Genomic DNA, 21,746 nt, shown 5'->3' on the forward strand with positions numbered 1-21,746 from the left:
ACTTACCACAGTCTCCACCATGCCTCACTGCCTCTTCACAGGCTCAGAGCAAGACTGGGAGCTAGAATCAGCCTACATCCTTTGTCACGGTGAGGGGACACTGGTCCCCACTGTGATGTGACATGGATGGTGTCTTCTGCTTACTGAAGGACATTTGTGCTGTTTCTGGTGTTTGATCATCACGAGCAAGGCTGATCTGAACACTCAGGTATATGTATGAGGGTTGGGGAATGAGACGCCACTTCTCAGGGATAAAGAAGGATCCAAGACTGCACTCAGGGCTGAGGAAGGGTTTGCAGGTTTTGTTTGGTGTAGACCTCTCCTGGCATGGTAGCTGTGTTGTGTGGCATTGCCTGCATTGTCTTTTGACAGCTGTTTTAGTAGATATTAATGTGTGTTTTGTTAAACACAATTTTTGACCACATGTGTCCTGACCCAGGAAGCCTTGGCGTCAGTCCCTCTGTGCACAGCCAGGAGCACGGAGAGACGAACACACACTAGCAAGGTACAGGGGCACTGAGCACGTCTGGCGCTCTGGAGATGCACCCAGCTGTCAAGAATGCTTCCTTCAGACCCTGTCCTTCCCTTAGGTGACATTTCCCCCAGGGAGATCCATCTGACACCAGTTCTATGGAGACAGCTCTGGGCCCCACAAGGCTTAGGACGAGGAACAGCTGTCAGTTAGTCCTGCAGCCCTTGCTTTCACTGCTCTAGTTCAGAATGAAGAGCCCCACTTCTGAGATCTGTGTGCCCCCCAAGAGCTGGTATCCAGAAGTCAGCACCTGTTGTGAGTTTTGAAAAGGTGGGTGTTTGGGGCCCAGCTTCAAGAGTGACTGAGATTTAACAGGGTCATGGTGTAGACCCTACGACTGGATCCTAGTGGATTTACGAAAGGAAGGACAGAGACCAGGGAAGGTGAACTCCCTGCCCCTTACTGTCAGATGTGTGCGGCACCTTGGGACACAGAACTCTTATTAGCAGGAAGGCCATTGCTGGATGCAATCCCCTGGGCCACCAGAACCATGAGGTGAAATGACCCTCTGCTCTTTTCTGTAGCATGTGTCATTAGCAGAGAAAATGGGAAGTAGCTCCACCCTGACCCCTTAGTAGAGGTAGCAGTCAGGGAAGCTCATGAAACACACTGGGACTTCAAGCTTCTGCCCTGTAGACTGCTCTTTGCTCTCCCGCTCTCTTTCCTGGCCAGAGAGCCAGAATGGGCAAAGAGAATCCACAGCTTTCAGTCCATGGCTGAAAGCATCCTCCGGGACCTCATGGACCACCCTGAGGGAACTGTAGAAGGATCATTAGAGGATGGGTATTTTCCCAAGAGCCCTGACACCGCGGCCAGGAGAGCTGGAGGCAGAAGGACCACACATGTCTCCAGAGGTGTGTGGGGTGAGTGTGGCGGCCCTTAGCTCACACAAGGATAGTGTCCTCCTGTCATCTTTGATGGCATCCGAATGTGGTGGTGATCATAGCCAGACGCCCCAGTTCCTGTCCTGGACCTCCAGAAACACACCACACATTTAGTTATGTGTAAAGTTTAGCTGTTTACTAAAACACTGAAGCAGGAAACACTTGTGGGCTAAAGAGGACAAGCAGGAGCGTAGGTGGTATACCCACCAACAGCCATCTTCTCAGGATATGTATCATGGACAGAAGGACACACATCAGGCTGTGTCAATGCTGGGATGAACTCCAGAAAGCGAGGGAAAAGTCCTGAGTGGGGAGGCTCCTCAGAGGGTTAGAACTAGGGACAGTGGCCCCACAGATTCCGGAATTTAGCTCACACGATGGCTTGGTGAGGCAGTCCATATAGAACTAAGCCGAGGGAGGCGGGGCGTGGCTCGAAGTGCTGAGCCTGCAGTTCGGAGAATATCTCTTCCCTGGAGACCTGGGGAACCTCATCTGTGGAGCATGAGACACAAGCTGTAAACCCCAGAGCTCTCTGACAGCAGCCTGGGTGCTGCCAGGATGTCCAGCCTCACCAAGGGCATAATACCAGAGAGAGGAGAGCATCAGGGAGTAGGCTGGTGCTTCTGGCTGCAAGGAGCCATGAGTTCTCCCTGCAGCCTGACCACAACAGACTTTGCTACCCTCCTGCTCCTCAGTGCTGTCAAGTGTAGAAGCTACGGTGGTCTGGTTTTGTGGTTGTCAACGACAGTACCGGAACGTGATCACATCTAATCGCAGTCCCTGTCTACTCCCCTGGACTTCCTGACACATCTAGAACCTGGAGACAGGCCTCATAGCTTCCTCTGTGAAGCCCAGAGGCACCCCTACCCTGGGCAGGACGACCCACAGGCAAAAGCCTCATTTGGTCCCTTCCTCCCTAACACATGCTTGGGCCCCTCTGTGATGACAGGAACTAGAGACCTGCACGGTTTGCTCTTTCTCTGTTTATGGCAAAGAAGCACACAGGCCACTCTGGAGAGCAGAAGGACTGGGCATGACTCTGCCCAGTCCTTTTTCTCGCTTGTTAGGAAGGAGTGCCAGGCTTCACCACCTTTGTCCACCTCTCTGGTCCCTCTTCTTTTACTTGACTGCTCAGCTGCTTGCTCTCACTTGTTCTCACAAATGTACTCATTCAATCCCTAGCTCGCAGCTTCATTCCTCCCTCCCTCCCTCCCTCCTTCCTTCACTCACATGTTCGCCCACCCGCCCACTCCTCAGTCACTCATTCGCTGCTGTCTACTCATTCACTCTTCCGAACTCATTTACACACTCAGCTCCCCTCGTTTCCCTGGCAGCTGCATCCCAGGCACCGGAGAGCACACGATTTCTCAGAAGTTAATCTCCTACTGAGTTGTATCGAATGTATTTCAGATTTCTCAATTTTCTTCCCTCCCTGGATAAATCTTCGTGAGTTATGTTCCGTTTTCACTTTAGTGTATTGCTAAATGCAATTAGCCAGAGTTTTATCTGATTTTTTTTTAACACTAGTATCCACATGTGAAATTTATCTGCAAATTCTTTCACCGCAGCTGGCGCATCTTGGCACAAGGTTTGTTTGAAGGATGGGTAGGTGGAGTTTGTCTCCTGTAGAACAGGCAACATCCTCCAGCCCTGCCTGAAGCTTTACCCGACCCCTGCCCCAGGCTAGAGGCTGTTGGAAATTTTACTGGGACAGGAGATGAGAGTAGAGTGACTCTCCTGGCTCTAGCAGGACACACCCTCAGTCTGGGAGTTCCTCCTCCTAGATGTTTTCTTGTCTTGGCTTAGGGAGACCATGTGGCTGCATAGAGTCCATGGGCCAGGCAGCCTAGGTGACCAAGTTCCTAGAGTCCTCTCTCTGGGCAGAGAGAAAGTACAGAGACCACCCAGGTCTCTCCATCTCTGCTTAGAGGATACAGCTGAGCTCTTTTGCTTTCTCTCTCCCTCTCTCTCTCTCTCTCTCTCTCTCTCTCTCTCTCTCTCTCTCTTCCTCCCTCCCTCCCTCCCTCTCTCCCTCCCTCCCTCCCTCTCCCCCTCTCTCTGCTCTTGTTCAGCTCCACCTCACCCAGAGGCTGAGCAAATCACATAGGCTTCTCCACAAGAACAATGCTTATTGGTTTACGTCCTCTCCCTCCTTCCCTCCTCCCTCCTTCCCTCCCTCTCCCTCTCCTTTTCTTTCATGAAGTGGGGAGTACCCTGTCCCTGAGGGCAGATACAATGTAACCACATCACACAGACATGCAGATGGAAGGGCAGTCTCTACCTTACCTTGGTTAATGGTTTCATTGCCTAGCCTCTGAATGAGACGAACTGTTTTCCCAAGTGGCTTGCCAAATGCTAGCAGGTCTAGGGCAGAAAAAAAGACCCTTCAGGTGGGCTATGGACACCCTTGGCAGGCTTCTAGCAAAAGCCCAAGGAGATTTGGGGATAGCCAGCGTGTCCACTCACTATCCCATAGGGTGGTGGCCCTCAGTGCGTTGTCCTGCAGCAGCGTGGGCCATTGGTTAGCCACAATGCTCTCAACCCCTACAAGGCTCAGAAGGATGGCGGTCTCAATGGGATTCTCCAAGGACAGTTGTGATGTGCTGTGGGGATACACAGACTAGTACCAAGGGACTGGTGTCCCTCCCTCCATCCTGTCCTACACCAGCAGCTCTCAATCTCACATGCAAAAGTTAAATGTCATTTAACAGGAAATGGCATTTTTTGAGTATTGTCGAAACCATCCGGAAACAGCTCCTAGCCCTAGCTTGGAGCCCACCAGCAGTGGACTTGGTACCATAAGGTGGAAGGTGTTGGCCAGCCAGCTCTGGTAGTCCACCCATCCCTGGGGTGAGCTGAACTGTACCAGCACTTGCTCACAACACCCCCTTCCCCATCCACAGGCTCCCGATGACACAAGGACACTAAGTACCTCTTGTTCTCTGAGGACTGTGCCTTCCGCTTCTGGCTCTCAGAGGACTTGGTCAAGTCCAGTAGGACCATCATCTGGCAATCTGCAGGACACAGTGAGGCTCCTCAGTGGTCACCCACACCATTACCAGACCCCCACGGGAGCTGTACTCTGACTAATTCGCCTGAGGCTTGGGCTCTCAACAGGTTTTTTTTTTTCAGGTACCCAGTGAGTGCACACAGGAAATAGGGAGCAATAGGAAATAGGCACTCAGGGCCACCCCTAATTCTTCCTAGCATAAGCGGTTCTACTCCTCCATCGCTTATGGAAGCTTCTGGGATTCCATACTGGTGGAGAGAGAGAGAGAGAGAGAGAGAACCTCACCTCAGTACTTACCTGCAGTGTGGTGTGGTATAAGAAGCTGGTCCTGAAGAGGGACCGGACAAAGGTACCCTTGTAATATTAGAGGCTTTGGATGCTGACCAAACTTACCACCCCTCAGTTTGCTGTGGATGTGAGAGCTTCTGGGATGTGAGATGGTCCCAAGTGTGTGTGTATGAGTGCCCCCCCCCAGACAGGCATGCGCACTGAGACAAGCGGAAGCATGTGTTTCTGGCGTGACTACCTACAGGACCAACATGAACCCAGAGGCGAAGGTTGTTCTTGTTCCTGAGTTCTGAGATGGGCTTTGGCAACTGTCCCCAAAGGGAAAATGTCCATCTGTGAAGGGACATGGCCTCCTGGGAACAGGGGACACTAGAAAGGACCGCAGCATGTGTCCCCCTACTTTATGTGAATTAGTCCTTCTAAGAGGGCTTTCTCCATCACTGGGACAAGAAATGTCTTCTGAGTGTTTCTGGCCATGGGGCTCCTGCTCACTCCACTCGCGTATAACTGGTGTATGCACGTGGAAGTAGACCTGGCCAGCACGTGCCATGGTGGACACGGGTGTCTTGGTGTGGAAAGAGCATTCAGACAGCTGCTATGGAAACCTGAGAGTGACCATATGGCTCACGAGGGAGGAAGGGACATCTCTGAGGTCCTGAGAAGGCTTATCTATTGGCTATGCAAGGCGGCTGGCCCTAAGCAGCCAAGAGAAAACAGCCTCCTGTGAGTGGGGATAAGACCTTGGAGTATGGGGAAGAATGTGGACACACCAGAGAGGTCTATGGCCATGTTGCTGAGATGGCTGTGGCCCACAGAGAACAGCACACTGCAGCACATTCTCCATGGGTCTGAACACCAAGCTTGCTGTCCTGGAGTGCTGTGTGTTGTCAGGGCTGTGTCGGTATGGCCTTGCTGGCCAGGTGCCTGTGAGCACACCGTACTCCATACATCACCTGGTTCTGTGTCCTCTACCAACTCTCTGAACCCCTTTGGTTTCCTGGGATGTCTGGGTACAGCACTTCTGGGACTCACTGGCCTCCTGGGCCTGTTGTCAGCAGACACACAGAGAGAACAAGGCTCTCAAAACACCCATGTTCACACTGGAAGGGTTCTGGTATCTACCAGACCAACCATAGGAGGTGACACTCCAGAGCTGACTCTTATGAGGGGGGGTCTGGAGGTCTGCATATAAGGAGGTGCTGAGGGCAACCAGGGCAGTTAGTGGTCCTGTGGCTGCCATACCGTTGTTGGAAGGAGTACAGGGACAGTTTTCAGATAGGTAGAGGACAGGCTAGGATAGGGTGCTAGGCCTTCCTGAAGCAACCCGAGCCTTGGACTCTGGATCAAGAAGCAGCAGTCCTGGCTGGGGCTGCCGATGGGGGACGGGGGGTCTCACCTTGCAGATCCATGGCTACCAGTCTTTCCACTACCAGGCGGGACAGGAAGCTGCTCTCCATCCCGTAGAAGAAAAAGCCTCGGCAGCTGTCCAATACCTGCTCCCAGTCAGACTGGCTACACAGGGTGGAAACAGCGGTGTGATCACACATCTGGGCTGGGGCATGTATCTGCAAGCCCCTTCTCCAGATCTGTTTGTCCAGCAGGGAATGTCCCCTGCCACCCGTACAGAACCCTTTATGCTGTCGTGGGGCCCAGATGATTTTTGTTTTCCCAGTGTATAGCTGTCCTCAGACGGACGTCCCCACTGAGAATGGTAGTTTAAAAACAGACATGTGTCTCAAACCAGTGGGGCTGGCTCTGGGAAGTACTATAGAACCTCTAATACGGTCTTAGTCACCCTCCCTGTCCTACCTCTACCCCAGCCCCAGACAGCCTTACTCCTCTACCCCTGTACCAACTGACTTGGCTCCCTCTGACCCAGTTCCATACATATCAACGGACAGAGAAGACAGAAGGCGTGCCCCTCAGGGGCCAGTGACAGGAAGTTACCTAACCCTATGCTAGTAGTATACCTTCTTTGGGTGGTTTTGCCTGAAGGGGACCTAAGGTCACTGGGGGTAGGTCACATGTGGGCGAGTGACCCTGGGATTAGAACAGCTTCCCTTGCCTATTGCTGTGCCTGGGGCTCTACAGAGCAGATCCAGCCAGCAGGGAAGGAGTCACATGAGGGCACCAGCCTCTTTAGTCAGCTTTTGGAGACCCAGGTTCCAACCTTGGAATGCTGAAGCTTCCCAGATGCCCCGTCCAACGTGCAGTGTAAGTATCTCGGAACTTCTCCAGGATGTCCTGGGTTATGGAAAAGGGGCTCAGCACCTCTGCAGCAAGAATTAAAAGAGACAGGCCATGGCTTCCTCATCAGAGCATGAGGGATGGGGCCCTGTGCCGCTGGGATTGGACAGAGGCTGGGGAGGAGAGAGTGTTAAGCGCAGGTGGGAGTGTTGGCGCCTCTGCTTTCCTCTTTAGATGAAGGAACTGGCAGAGGATAAGCAGTCTGGAAGAAGGGGGAGGGGGAGAGAGAAGGAAGAGGGGAGGAGATCCCAAAGTATTTAGAGTGTCAAGGCGGTCAGTATGTGTCCAGACCCAAGGCTCCAAGGCCACTCAAGGCGATTTCCCTACATCCATGATACCAAGGGCCCCGTGATGCTCTCACCTTTGCCGTGGGCCTTCTCGTAAGGGTCCACGACAACTGGGTCCGAGTCAAGGACAAGCTCAAGAACCAAAGCAGAGTCCGGGGGGCCGTGAGCACCCAGCAAAGGATACACTTGATAGTGTCCGAGTCGATTAGGATGCACTCCGGTGGGATGACCCGGATTATGGCGCTCTGCGACACAGAGAGAGGCGTCAACGCCTGGGCCACCAGCTGGGCCTTATTGAACTCAGGCCGAGCGGAGCAAGGGGCCCCTGGGCTCCCACCCACCTACCTTCGTGCCTTTCTTTCCTGGGCTTTTCTTCTTGAACTCCTTGTTTTTGATCTCTTTCTTCATACTGCCTTCTGTGGAGGACAAAGGCAAGTGTGACGCGTCAGCAGGCACGCGGCACCGCGAAGGCGCTAGGCGCTGCTCAGGTCGAATTTTGAATTTCGTGACTCTGAAAGGTTGAGAACCATTGATTCCCATTTTTGTCGTGTCAAAACACAAAGCTTCCCAGGCCCAAGAAAAGCTCTTGAGGAACGACCAGCCCCAAGGCTTCTAGGCACCCGTTTCTGACCACTGACCTCTCACACAAGGAATGCACCAGAATGCCTGTAGTATTTGGGCCCCGGATGGTCTCAGGGTCTCTGCACAGAGACTTATAGCCTGTGTCTTTCCTATGCTCAGCTGGGACAGGGAGCAGTTCTTTCCAGAGGTTACGTGTGAATGGCTCTGTACCCCACTGTGACCATATTCACCCTTTTCCACCCTGTGCCTTCCACTCCCTTTTCTGTCTTTCAGGGTAGCGCTTCCACAGGCAGTGGGGTTGAGATATAGGCCTGGCTCTCTGCCATCCTCATTTTCCAAGGACACTTCTCAGGGCTACACGAAGAGGGTGACTTCTGTCAGAGTCAGCTTGCACTTCACACAGGCCCTCAGATGCCCCTCAGTCTTGCGCTTCCTGAGGCCTTTATCCTTACCAAGTAGCTACTTATTTGCTTTCGAAGAGGAATCAATTTGCCTTTATTAGAATTTTCCAGAAATGAAGGCATCTGCTGTGTGCCCTCTTTTGAGTCTTTCTCTGGGCATAAGTCTCCTCACCGATGATATGTTACCGTGTGCCATCCATTCAAGAGGGTGTTCAAATGACCATCAAGAGCCTGCTCAGTTGTGGGGGTCAGAGAAAGACCTTAATGAAAGGGAAAACGGCAAAGTCCATCCCATACCCCAAGGTAAGACTCGGAAGGAAACGGCTAAACCTTCCTCTAGTCCATGTTTGGATGTTGGTAGTGTGTTAAGAAAAGTCCACCATGGCTTTCTGTAGTGATATTTCATTTGTATTTTAATAAATAAAGCTTGCCTGAAGTTCAGAGAGTAAAACAACTGCCCTGGTCAGCCTTACAGACCAGGCAGTGGTGACACCTTTAATCCCAGTAACCACACTAGTAGCCATAGAAACAGGGCAGTAATGGTGCACGCCGTTGATCCTAGCCCTAAAGAGGAATATAAGACGGGAGGAGACAGCTCTCACACTCAGTCTCATCCTGGGATTCCTGGAGGCAGGATCGCCATTTCAGACTGAGGTAGAGGTAAGAGCCAGTAGCTGGCTGTTTTGCTTTTCTGACCATTAGATTGAACCCAATTTCTGTCTCTGGATTTCTATGAATCGTGCTAAACTTTTTCCCTGCAGTAAGTTACAGTCTGAGGATGTTCCTCCACTACCACTCCTACCGAGGTTAGCTGATATGTTTAGCTCTTCATAATAATTTTGCCTCCATGTTTATCAGTCTGTAATAACCCATCCCCTTGTCCAGTTCTATGCAATAACCCTGTCTTTCTGTTCAACTCTCTGACAAACATGCCAAGCTTCCAGCTTGGGCCCAGTCCACCCAATCTCTCTCCTCTCTCTCTCTCTCTCTCTCTCTCTCTCTCTCTCTCTGTGTGTGTGTGTGTGTGTGATGTCTTCGTTCCCTCACCGGTCCCAGTCAGATCAAGTCCCCAGATCTCTGCAAGGACAAGGTTTGGACTGTCACAGGGAGTTGTATGACCTAAGAGTGTTTCTGTCTACACATGCCTTTGTATCTCTTGTATAAAGACCTAGGAGAGGGGTGCATGTGTCACCTGTGGGCCAGCGTGTAACTTTCATGACCCCCCTGACCACTTCCCAGGGTGGCTGTCCTGCGTGCCCTCCCAGCAATAGCAGCAGTCCCACCAACAGTGGGCAAGCGTGTGCCTCTGCTTCTTCCCCACTACACAGAACAGCGGATCTTTCCATTTAATTATTATTTAAAATTTTTAATTTAATCATTCATTCTTTACGTGAATTGAGAAACACAATTGGTGCACAGCAGGCCACTCTGAAGCACATATACACTGGACTAGTGGAGCTGAGCCTGCCAAATGGTCACACCACACACTCCCTTTGCTGCTGCCTGGCAGAATCTCCTAAGCCCCACTCTTTGCCACTTAAAAAAAAAAAGAACAAAAAACCAGAAGAAACATGGCATTGCATTGGCCACCATCACCATGTCACCCAACCGAGCTCTCAAACTTTCTCCTGCAACTAGGATTTTGTGCCCTTGGCTCCAGCCCCTGCCTGTCCCTTTCTCTCTGCTGTGGAGATGAACTTTCTGAGATTCCCAGGATCAGCGGCATAGTGTATGCTTGCTGTCTGCGCCCAGCATAAGGCCCACCAGGCTCATCCATGTTGTCTTAAAGCAACCCTCCTCTTCTCTACAGCTGTTGTAGAGATACACAACATCTTCTGTAGCTCTTCATCCAGGGATGGACACTTAGGCCACTGTGAATGGGAATGCCACAGACTTGGGAGAACAGGTGTTCCTTCACCCGGCGGACCCCATTTCCTCTGATGGACACCCACTGTATCTACCCACCATTCCAAACTCGCCCATCCATTGCTCAGCCTCGGGCACAGAGGCCTCCAGTCCTCACCCTCCACACTGGCCTGCCCAACTGCAGCTGCCCTAGCAGCTGTGGATGTGTGTGGAGTTTCAGTGTGTGCCTCCCACAGTCTGCTTCTTTCCCCCACTCCCCACCAGCACCAATCTTGAGTGAACACTGGGGTTTGGATTGTTCTTCATGTTTGCTTGAGGGTTTAGCTTGCATTTTACCACAATCCCCCTGTAAGTGACGCCGCCCTGCATCAGTTACCGCATAGGGCCCTGGCAGAGCCTGCATAGTAGCTCCCCGCAGCTCTTGCTCTGGTCTTGCCATGCCTGTCAGGAAATCCCACAAGTATTGCTCTTATTTCCTTTCACTCAACTGTCTGTTCAAAGATATTTTAAACAGTTTTTTGTTGTTGTTTTTTTTTGAGAGAAGGATTCTCTGTAGCTTTGGAACCTGTCCTGGAACTAGCTCTTGCAGACCAGGCTGGCCTCGAACTCACAGAGATCTGCTGCCTCTGCCTCCCAAGTGTTGGGATTAAAGGCGAGTACCACCACCACCCGGCTTTTTTTTTTTTTAAATAAAAAGCTATCACCCCCTTGCTCCATGGCTGCTTGCTTCTTTCCCTGATCTTTGGGGTCACTATTGTTGGCCTCACTTTCACTGGCCTCCATGGGGTCCTCTGTAGATCTTTTTAAACAGTTGTCACCTCTTGCTATGCTGTTCCGAAGTTTCTCAGCTTTCCCTCCAGGCTCCTAGCTGCATGCCTTCAGCCCAGGAGCCTCCTGGGTTATTCCTGTGTTCCTGCCCATGTCTGAGTCACAAGTCTCTAAGAAGCTCCTGGGTCAAGTGTGCTGGTTTGAAAGAAAATGGCCCCCAAAGGGAGTGGCACTATTAGGAGGTGTGGTCTTGTGGAGTAGGTGTGGTCTTGTGGAGTAGGTGTGGTCTTGCTGGGGGAAGTGTGTCGCTGTGGAGGCGGGCTTTGAGGTCTCACACAGGCTCAAGATATCACCCAGTGTCTCACACCACTTCCTGCTGCCTATTAGTCAAGATGTAGGACCCTCAGCTCCTGCTCCAGCACCATGTCTGCCTGCATGCCACCATGTCACATGACCTCTGGAAATGTTAGCCAATCCCATTAAATCTTTTTCCCTTACAAGAGTGACCGTGGTCATGGTGTCTCTCCAGGGCAATAGAAACCCTAACTAAAGCCGGGCGGTGGTGGCACACGCCTTTAATCCCAGCACTCGGGAGGCAGAGGCAGGCGGATCTCTGTGAGTTCGAGGCCAGCCTGGTCTACAAGAGCTAGTTCCAGGACAGGAACCAAAAGCTACGGAGAAACCCTGTCTCGAAAAATCAAAAAAAAAAAAAAAAAAAAAAAAAACCCTAACTAAGACAGCATGTATTTCCTCTCTCGGAGGATGTTGCCATCCTGGGTTGGCTGGTACCTTGCTTCCTCTTTTCCGGTTTCTCTTCATCTTGGTTGGAAGAATATGGCTTGCATTATTTTATCTGGAGTAGCAGCAGAAGTCTAATCGATTTTTAACTTTATTTATTGATTACTGACTGCTTTTCACTTTTTGCAGTCCTGGGTTTATAACCAAGGGCTTTGTTGGCGCTGGGTGAATGCTCTATCGTTGAGCCACATTTTCAGCTCCAGTTTACTATTTGTTGATGCATGACATGTATTCCAAAGTGGCAGAATGCCCCAGGCATAGTTTAGAGGACTTTCACAGACTGAAGTATCTTGCGGTCTCACAGGTGATGGTCCCCAAATCCTTGTTTTCCGCCTTGCCCAGGCCTGACTCAGGGCCTGTTTTCTCTCACCGCCCCTCCACATCTAATCAAACGATTCTGGGTGTTAATTTTTTTTTTTTTATCAGCAGGATTCTTCTTTACTGTGGTAACAGGGACTCAAGTGGGCTTTCCATTCTCGGCATCAAGTATCTATTCTGGAACTGATTTTGAGTGAATAAGGGCCAAGGAAAATGATAAAAACACTTGGCAATTGTTTGCAGGGCTGGCTATAGAGCCCGGGGCCTTGTACGTGCTGGTCAATGCTCCACACTGGGCTGCACCCCCAGTGCCTTGCTCCTTACCTTTTGACAGGAGTTAACGATGTTTTATCTGAAATGTGATTTCAAAATGCCCATTTTGAGATCAAGCATTACGGTGGCTAAGGCACGACTCACCTAGCTCCTCCTTGTGGAGACGGTTCCATAGCATCTGGAGAGAAAATTCTCTTGACAGGGAGGTGACCTCACCGAGCACGGAGAGCCCCTCGAGGGGCAGCTCTAGGAGGAGCTTGTCTACGATCAGGATCATGTACTCGGGGTAAGGCTGCCCTGCGGAATGGAAACGACAGCAGCTCAAACACAAGAAAGACGAGCTCTGGGCGCAGGGCAGACCCTAGAGCCTGGGCTTCGTCACTCCAAGCCCTGACTTCGTGTCTAGGTGACTGGCCTGGTGGCAGCTGTACCCGGCATGGAGGTACGAGGGAAAAGGGCAGCCCCAGCCCAGCTTGCAGATGCACAGCTGCACTGATGGCGTGCTAGGGTCCCTGAGGCAACCGCTGGTTTGGATGGTGAGATCAAGCTCACAGCGTGGACCTGGTTGGATGGTGAGATCAAGCTCACAGCGTGGACCTGGGCACACCTTACAGGATGCTACATCTCAGGACACCTGACTCCCAAGGCAGGACGGGTAAAGTCCAGGCTGATGAAAACTCCTCCCAGAGGACTTCTCAAACAGTGAGTCCTCCAGAGCATCCTGGAAGGAAGGCTTGCTCTCTTGACCCAAACGGTAGCCTCTCACTGCCCACAGATATGTGCCGCAGACTGCTGAGGGCTGCCACTCTGCCTGCAGCTATGCTGGTACCCAGAGGCGGGGCTACGGACACTTCAGCTGTGTTTTCTTAATTTTTAGAGTCAGAGCAGGTTTGCCTGAAACCCAGCAGTGACTCTTTGTTCGTGTTTGTAATCCTGGGAATTTAATGCAAGGCAGAGACTCAGTCTAGGAGCGAGGACCCAGGGCCTGACCAGCCTGCCCACAAAGTGTGAAGCCTCCACACCCCTAGTTGAGGCAATAATTCTGCACCACCTCCCCTCGCCCCAATTCAGGTCTAACCCATTCACAACTTGCAGGTCTTGCAGTGCTTACAACGTCTGGGTCATGGCAGTATGACCAGCTTGACTTGGGAGAGGGATTGTGGCTCTTTTGAGGGGGAGGAGGGCAAGCAGCCATCCGCTTGGCCATATGTCAATAATTCTTTGTGGGAATAGAAAAGCAGACAACATTTAAGATAGGAAATTGCCTTTTTAAAAAGAAGTTAGTAAAATCACAGAAGTAGCCAAGATGGCACTCACTCGACCTTCCTGCCAGGAGTTATGTAGCATCCCAACACCAAATATTTACAAGTTTGGGGATGAATAATTTTGAACATAATTATATTGAGTCTTTTTAATACCCAATATTGACAAGTAAAAACATGATAATTGATTTCTTAGATTAAGTTCAATTACTATTATAAATATTTTAATTGCATTTTTAATTGACAGAATAAATAAAATGCCACATTATACTATAATTTTAAAAAAGAGCACCCTCCCATTCTTTTCAGCAGGAATCAAATCTGCAGGGCTGTGCTAAAGATACCCACAGACAATGCCCCCAGCAGAGACCACATATGAGTATCAGGTGGATGGGACCGAGCGCCTTCCCATGGCTGCCTCTGATGAGCTCCCTAAGGCAGGCCCACAATACCCATCCTTCCTAGAAACATCAGCAGACTGTCAGCAGAGCCACCTCCTCCTGCCTGGCCAGGGTAGCGAGGGCTGGGTCAGCACTAATTGCTCTTGCTTACAGGCACTGCGTGTGTCAAGAAGTGACCATTTTCTCAGAAAGGGCAGGGTGGCTCTGCTGTTTGACAACCCCTTTCAGTGAGCCGTCAGTCTCCGTGCCCAGCACCTTCTAGGGCAGTGGTCCTCAACCTATGGGTCGAGACCCCTTTGGGGACCAAATGACTCTTCATAGGGGTTGCCTGAGACCATCGGAAAACATGGATATTTACATTATGATTCATAACCGTAGCAAAATGACAGTTGTAAAAAGTAGCAATGAAAATGATTTTATGGCTGAGGTCACCACAGCATGAGGTCACTGCATTAGGAAGACCAAGAAGCACTGATTTATGACCTTTCACCTCGCCTTGGGTAATTGTGTACTGGGGACCTCAAGTCGCCTGGGTAGCACTTGGGTGTGGGACTTGTTTGGGTATGGAACCTGTGACTCCTGACCCACCTAGGTTTTTCCTGATGGGAGGGTGAGTGCCCACACAGGCTCCTCAGGAACCAGTGGTGGCCTGTGGGTCTGTTCCTGCCACTCACCTAAAATGAGAGAGAGCTTCCTATCTTTCTCTTTGGCTTTGTGTTTCCCTGCGTCCGCCATTGACATTGCCATCTGTGTTCTGAAATTCAGAGCAACTGTGTTCAGACTTTAGAAAGCATAGGAAGATATTCAAAGACTATGAGAGGCACCACCCAGCCTGTTCCTCAGCCAATAATTGCTGCTTTGTTTTGTTTCTTAAAGGCATAGCCAGTCTTGCAATACAGCTCTCGCTGGGCCCACGGTTCTCCATGTAAACCAGGCTGGCCTTGAGCTCACAGAGATCCACCTGCCTCTGCCTCCTGAGTGCTGGGATTGAAGACATGTGCTACCACACCCAGCAATCACTGAGGGCCATCTCTATACCAGAGGAGTTTCACAGAGTGTCAACAGACAGGGACCTCGGGGTGGGCTCCTGCTGCTGGACAAGAAGGCCACCGCCACCTTCCACCTGCCTTCTCTTCTTTCAGAATGAATGCCCAGCCAGAGTCCTGGGGACCTGTTAGTTCTCCTACACCATCCTCAGAGCAGGAGGTCAGTGGGGCAGGGGCAGCAGCAGCAGTTGCAGCGGCTGGATTCCTGCCTACAAAACCCACAGAACAGCCAGGCTCTTCGGTTGGTTCTTAGTAGGGACCGGACACTCAGAGACCAGTTTCCATGTGGAGGGCATTCTCAGGACGCAGCTCTGGCTTTCTACCCATCACAGCTGGCTACTCGGCTCACATCGGTACTTTGCTGTTCAGATTTGGAGTCGGAGTTGGCCTTCAGCTATACCCGGCTGATCTTTCCTGGGGCTCCGGGAAGATTCTGGTTACTGCGGGAGTTGTAGCCCATGCCCAACAGTCTCTAGCTCCTGCTTCAGCTAGGGACAACTGCCTGTCACCTGATGACAGGAAGCTGGCTGCTCCTGGAAACTTTCAGAGGAAATGACGTGTTGATACCTGACATCTGGGAAGGTGAACAGGGGGGCGATGGGCTTCATATATTCCTCCATGTATTCCAGGATGTTATTCAGCTTCTGTACACATGGGTCTTGCTCCTCATCATTCAAGGTGTCCAATTTCTGTCCCAACTCAAAGCACAGCCTATTGTTCATGGGTGTCTACATAGGGACTTGCTACCAAACTGGGAAAAACCCAGGGAAAGAACTGAGCTTCAACCCTTCCAGACAGAGTGTTGACATGCTTTGGTCCTTCCCAGCACAGTGCTCCTAGTGGTTTTCTGGAGACTGTCCTGACATCTCAGCCCTGTCCCTGTCTCTGCTGACACTATGGAGTATCCCAGTGATAGGGATAGACTCAGGACAGCTAACCCCAATGCTCTGCAGAGAAGAGGTAAGCAGGTACCTTTGCTGGTGTCAGACTCAACTCAAGGAGTCAGGAGAGCTCCCCACCTTTCCCAGGGCTTCACCTTCATCCCCTTGAGATCTGGGCCCAGAACTCTGCCCAAGCCAAGACTTGGAACCTGACTTTCCCTAGGATGAGCTGCAGTCTGTAGATGGAGCCTTAGACTTCAAGGGCTTGGGTTCAGGGTCTTATCTTTGCTGTGTACCTGGACCTCTGTCTGCTTCTGCATCCACTGGACCATGGTCAACAGCTCTGAGAACATAGTTCGACTCGTAGTCACCCGCATTACCTTGCAGTGACCTGTAGAGACACACCCACGGCCTTTACAGGGCTCAGAGCAGAGCTTCCGTGTGAACAAGTGGAGATGTGAGAGGCCCTGAAGACATCTTCAACTCTGATGTCTCAGAGGCGAGGCGTGTGATGGGAAGGCCTTCACATGGCCTTCCCCATTCCTCCCTGGGCAGCACAGGGTCTGGTACCCAGAAAGTTCAGGCAGAGGCAAAACACAGTGGTGATTGATGGGGGAGCTCTCGGGAGGCAGGACTCCTTTGGATCCCTTAGAAACACGTGATGATTCTATTTTCTATCCTGGGCTCAGCCTCCCCTCAGCCCTGCATCTGGAAGCAGGAGGTCCTGCTGTGTGGTGGGGGGGGGAGGAGTCCCACAGTCACCATACCCGATCTGCAGTCAATGGGAGGAGCCCTGCTCACACCCAAGCTTACCGCCCACTGAGACCGTTTTTCCTTTGGGGGCAGGCATGGACTTTGGTCTCTCAAAGGCAGCACCATACAGACAGGACCTGCAGGTAGAATGAAGGTCACAAGCTCATTCCCACAGGAGGTAAACGGCAAGGCACATGGGTCTCAGGAGCCCATCGAGACAATCGGCAACTGGCACCCAATCGGTACCTTTCCTTGCTTCCTTTGCCAGGCAGAGGCCCACGAATCAGTCTATATAACCCAAGTGAGACTTGAAATTACAAAAGACCCAGGAGCGTAAGCATACACAGACCTAACAGAAAGACCCTGTGTGGGCACGGATCACAGAGCACCCCCATCATCACGGAAATTCACCCTGGCCTTTCCCAGGAGGGTCAGAAGAGGACTTCCCATGTCTCTGGATTGAACGAGTGCCCACGCCTGACAAGTGGACTAGCTGAGTCTGTCCAGTATGCTTTCTAGATAGCCCAGTCTGCCTCAGGACGGGAGCTGAGGTGGGGCGAGCTTGCTATGCCCATGCCTCCTTGCTGTGCTTCCTGGCTGCGCTTCTCAACAGGGTAGAAATATACAGCGATGGGGAGGGGAGACCTCACCTGTCTGGTGAGTGCTGTAGAAAGAGGATCCGGAACATGGATGGGATCTCATTCAGGAAGGTGAAATGCTGATCTGTGACACAGAGGCTCTGCCATGCCTGTGTGTGACAGGGGGAAAAATCACTCAGGACTCAGGGCCACTGCTCTCTCCCGGGTGGTCTGGGCTGTGAAATGCATTACTACCACAAGGGGGCAGCAGAGGCACGAGACGTTTACAGGCGCCTCTAAAATGTCCAGCTTGGCTTGCTGGTGTGGTTTCTGGAAGCCTTAAACAACATTTCTTCAATATGGTCCTAACTGCTGGGTGGTGGTAGCACACACCTTTAATCCCAGCACTGGGGATGCAGAGGAAGCATGGCATGGGGGGGATGAGGTAACAAGCCATGAGTCACGTGGCAGCACACAGATGAATAGAAATGGGTTAATTTGAGTTATAAGAGCTAGTTAGGAACAAGTCTAAGCCAGCAGACAGGCATTCCTAATTAATAATAAATCTACGTGTCATTATTTGTGAGCTAGCGGTCCCCATGAAAAGGTCCGACTACACCTAGGCTACCCTGGGGCAAGTGGGGGGAAGGAACTGCAATTCTCTAAGCTTTCTCGTCCTTGTACCCACAGCACATGAGGCTCAGAGAAGTTGCATGGCCCTCCAGACCCACACAGCTAGAAGGGGTAAGGTAAGCGTCACTTAGGAGCTGTCCTCTTAGCAGTCAGCAAGTGAGCTCAGAGGCCTCCAGGCCACAGGAGCAGCTCGGCAGGCTCCTTTGCCCTTTACCCTGGAAGTGGAGGCCAGCCTCTGCTCCACGCTGGCAAACAGGCTGGTGGAGGTCCTGTCCTGCTGCCTCAGCCGCTGGTGGAGCTGCAGCAGGGCCGCCAGCTGGGAGCTGCTGGTGTTGTCCGTGGCTGTGAGCAGGACATCTCGCATCATCTCTGAGGTTGAACAGCTCTGGAACGGAGCAGAGAAGGGTGGTGTGTGCGGTGGGAAAGGGCTGAGGGTGACGGAGCCTCAAATGGGCATCTGGGAGTCTGTGTGGGTCACCCTGTGCTGGACCTCTGTCCACCGTGTAGCTGGACTATGCCAGCTTACGGGAGGGAGAGTAGTACCTTCCACCATGGAAACTTGGGGTACAGGGTAAGCACAGCATGTGTTTGCAGAGCTACAAGAACAGGTACCTGGCTGGCTTCCACTCCTTGAAGACCAGCACAACCTAAGACTCAGAGAACAAGGAGGGTCCCTTCTTCTTTCAGCCACAGGGCCACCCCGTTCCTGCCTAATGAGAGCAGCACCTGGTACTTACAGACAAGGCCCCTTTTGGAGATGCACAGAGGAGGTCCGTACCTGTGACAGTGACAGGAACTGGCAGGTGGTTATGGGATCCAGGGTGCCAATACACTCCACCATCTCTAAGCTGGCAGTGGCTGCGATGTCCAGAAGGTTGCTGCTCAGGGCGGCTTGCAAACACTGCAGCAGTACTTCCGATGTCTGAGCCAGGAACCTCTGGGCCAGAGCCACCCTCTTCTGCGGGCAGCACAAAGCTCAAGCTAAGGCCGGCTCTTCAGGCAGAGGCCATCAGAATACCTCAGGGAGGGTTGCGTACCTTCAGACCCTCAGCCTTCTGGTTTTGTTCCTTGGGGGCTTCCTTCAAGGTTGTCGAGTCCCTGGAGGTGGTCTCCACATTCCTTTCTTCTGTGTCTGTCTCCGGCTCCGGCGACCGCAGGCTGTTCTGCTTGGGGCCTTCCTACAGTGTACACCATATGCTAAGAGGGGAACACAGACGCTAGGAAAGGGGAAGATGGTAGGGATCAGTAGGTCCTGGAAGTTGCCAGTGCTCAGGAGCCATGGGTTTGGGGGGGGATCAATGGTGTTGCCAATTTGGTAGGAACTGAGAGGCAGTCTCTCCATGGCCCACATACAGAGTGGGAGAAAAGTCAGGCCCTGGCCCACCTGGCATCGGGTAACGCCACCTCTCAAGATTGTCAGTGCTGCCAAAACCCACAAGGCCCTGACCACCAGCAGATCCCCAAGGACAGTGATCACGAGTGAGATGGGGCTAATAATCAGGAACAGACGCCTGAGACAGTGCAGTAGCCTCAGAGTCAGATACGCCACTTAGCGCCATCGAGCCCATCAAGGGCTCATCACAGTGGCATTGGGGAAATGAACTTGGAGAATGAGAGTTCTCCACATTAAACTTAGCAGGCTTCATGGAGAGGCGCTTAGGGGAAAGAGCGCGCCTGGAAAACAAGAAGGAAACTCGGAAGAAGGAGGGTGAGCTTTGGTGTCAGGAAACTGGACAGTAGCAGCCAGGCATAGCCGAGGGAGAGGAAAAGGAACAAATGCAAAGAGGCGGGGACTCCGGGGTCTGGGAGGAAGTAGGTGTGCTTCCTGGAGTCCCTGAGCTCCCCACTGCCATCATTACATGTCTAGAGACAGTGGTTCCCACTGTATTACAGATGAAGACCCTAACTCAGGACAGAGAGCCATGGGGCTTGTGCTTCCGCATCTCAAGCCTGACTTTGACAGGAGCTACAAATGTCTGCTCACCCAGCATGGGTCTTATTGGGTTCATGCTGTCTATACCCTAAGGATTCAGCACAAACAACCCCGGGCTCTAAGCCAAGGGCTTCAGAGCTAGCTGGCTGGGAGCTTCTCTGGGCGCTGAGTTCTGGGCCATGACTTGCTACACTGGGTTGTGAGGGCGAACCCTACAGGGGTTTGTCTGCTAGGCATTCTGGCTTGTCTATTGAGGCTGGTGCCATCTTGGAGTAGACGTATCTCTGTGCAGGTTCTGAGGAAGGGGACCAGGGATAGGCAGGCTTGCAAGAACTGTCACCAGGCTTCTGAATTTAGTGAGTGTTTCTGTTAGAGAACCCAGGCCTAAAAGAGGGTGGGCCCTGGGAGGATCAGAGGAAAAGGAGTCATTTGCCCTTCTCAGAGATTTCCCGGGCCGTGTGGTATATAGAGGGCCATAGAGGCAGACAATACCCATCCTGGCGCATCTTAGCATGGAGGTCAACATCCAGGGCCTAGGTGTATCCCAAGCAGTGCATGAGTTTTTTGAAGCTCCCAGGGGCCTGTGCACAACCAGACACAAGCCACCAAGACAGAGGGATGACAAGGCTAGACCCCTCCTAGTTGAGTTGCTGGAACACCTCTTATGCCCCAGTTCTACAGCCGAGGTGGAACAATCAGGGAGTAGACTTCAGCAGGAAGAATGGCCACCTACCAAGAGTTCTTCCTCCCAGCAGAAGGAAGGGTACACCGGGTCTGTCTGCACGGAAAGCAGATGGAGGGCCTTCCCAGCCAGGACCAGAAGCTGGGCACGGATGTCCATGCAGCCCACGCAAAGCGGCTGCAGACTCTCCAGCTGTGCCAGCACGGTGTGAGGCAGGGTCCGCTTCAGTATGAACCATTGCTTCAGGAAGACAAGGAGATTCCGTCACCACCACCCAGTCACCCCGAGGTCTCAGATAGCTGCCTTCCAGGACTGCCTAGCAGGGAACTTCTGGGTACTTTGAGATGTCTTTGCTCTATGCAGTCCTGTGTGGTAATATGAGGGGGTGTCTCTGGGACTTAGATATTGGGACGATAATCAAAGACAACTTCTACTAATATAAACCAGAACTTTTATAGATAGAGGCTAAATGTAGAAAGGAAGGAAGGAAGGGAGGGAGGGAGGGAGGGAGGGAGGGAGGGAGGGAGGAGAAGGGAAGGAAGAAAGGAAGGAGGGAGGGAGAAGAAGGGAAGGAAGGAAGGGGTAGAAGGAAAGGAAGGAAGGGGAAGGGAAAGAAGGAAGGGAGAGAAAGAAGGGAAGGAAGGAAGGGAGAGAAAGAAGAAAAGAAGGGAAGGGGAAGAAGGGTTTTCTTTCCAATTGGTATTCATTTATTCAAATTGTACTGTCTGCAGTGATGGGAGGGAATGGGGGAGGGGGGCTAACCCCAAGGCCTGGGAATGGAAGCTGTAAGCCTACAAAGGAAATGCCTTCCAATAAGCTCTTCACTGTTAGTTAAATCCTCTTGGCGATCCGGCAGCAAGGTATGGGAGTCATCAAGAGCTGCCACGGCAGGGGTGGGGTGGGTGGAAATTGGGGTCCCACAGATTGGCACCCTGCTTTTAGTGTGACTGTCAGCCCCCCAGGAGAGAACAGGGGCTAAGGAACCCTGCAGTCACCAAGTCGATGGATGATAAGTCGCTGGTGTTATGCAGGAAGTCCGCAAGCAGCTTCTCAAAGGAGCCCTGCTCCAGCTGCAGCTCCAAGGCCTCCTTGCAGATGAGCTGCTGCATGTCCAGGCATGTTTCTATCAGGCAGAGTTTGAGGTGAGCCAGTCTCCTCATGAGTGGGGAGTTGATGTTCTGTAACTGAGATGGTTGGGACTGGGTAAAGCAGGGTCCTTTTCCCGAGGACACTAACTATTGCTAAGTACTCTGACAAAGCATAGCTGACCTGCCATAGGCAGAATGCATTTAAGTATGAAACTGAACTGTAAAATGGATATAC

At 51.9% G+C, this 21,746-nt stretch overlaps 1 protein-coding gene across 1 annotated transcript in view; it reads right to left on the reverse strand.

Moving 5' to 3' along the window:
- Positions 1–1,641: 1,641 nt before the first annotated feature.
- Positions 1,642–21,746, reverse strand: part of Cfap46 (cilia and flagella associated protein 46) — a 95,122-nt gene continuing 75,017 nt past the window's right edge. The window contains exons 40-59 of the mRNA XM_075974885.1: positions 21,419–21,607; positions 20,475–20,663; positions 18,846–18,986; positions 18,587–18,766; positions 18,023–18,193; positions 17,248–17,345; positions 16,658–16,734; positions 16,141–16,235; positions 15,531–15,652; positions 14,592–14,671; positions 12,399–12,551; positions 7,594–7,664; positions 7,433–7,493; positions 7,323–7,358; positions 6,885–6,987; positions 6,111–6,226; positions 4,349–4,430; positions 3,883–4,019; positions 3,703–3,780; positions 1,642–1,908 (exon numbers count right to left, since the gene is read on the reverse strand). Coding sequence (XP_075831000.1) covers positions 1,787–1,908; positions 3,703–3,780; positions 3,883–4,019; positions 4,349–4,430; positions 6,111–6,226; positions 6,885–6,987; positions 7,323–7,358; positions 7,433–7,493; positions 7,594–7,664; positions 12,399–12,551; positions 14,592–14,671; positions 15,531–15,652; positions 16,141–16,235; positions 16,658–16,734; positions 17,248–17,345; positions 18,023–18,193; positions 18,587–18,766; positions 18,846–18,986; positions 20,475–20,663; positions 21,419–21,607 — 2,301 coding nt within the window. The 3' untranslated portion in view covers positions 1,642–1,786. The remainder of the gene's footprint in view (positions 1,909–3,702; positions 3,781–3,882; positions 4,020–4,348; positions 4,431–6,110; positions 6,227–6,884; positions 6,988–7,322; positions 7,359–7,432; positions 7,494–7,593; positions 7,665–12,398; positions 12,552–14,591; positions 14,672–15,530; positions 15,653–16,140; positions 16,236–16,657; positions 16,735–17,247; positions 17,346–18,022; positions 18,194–18,586; positions 18,767–18,845; positions 18,987–20,474; positions 20,664–21,418; positions 21,608–21,746) is intronic.

This window comes from Microtus pennsylvanicus, chromosome 5 (assembly GCF_037038515.1).
Source record: "Microtus pennsylvanicus isolate mMicPen1 chromosome 5, mMicPen1.hap1, whole genome shotgun sequence".
NCBI lineage: Eukaryota > Metazoa > Chordata > Mammalia > Rodentia > Cricetidae > Microtus > Microtus pennsylvanicus.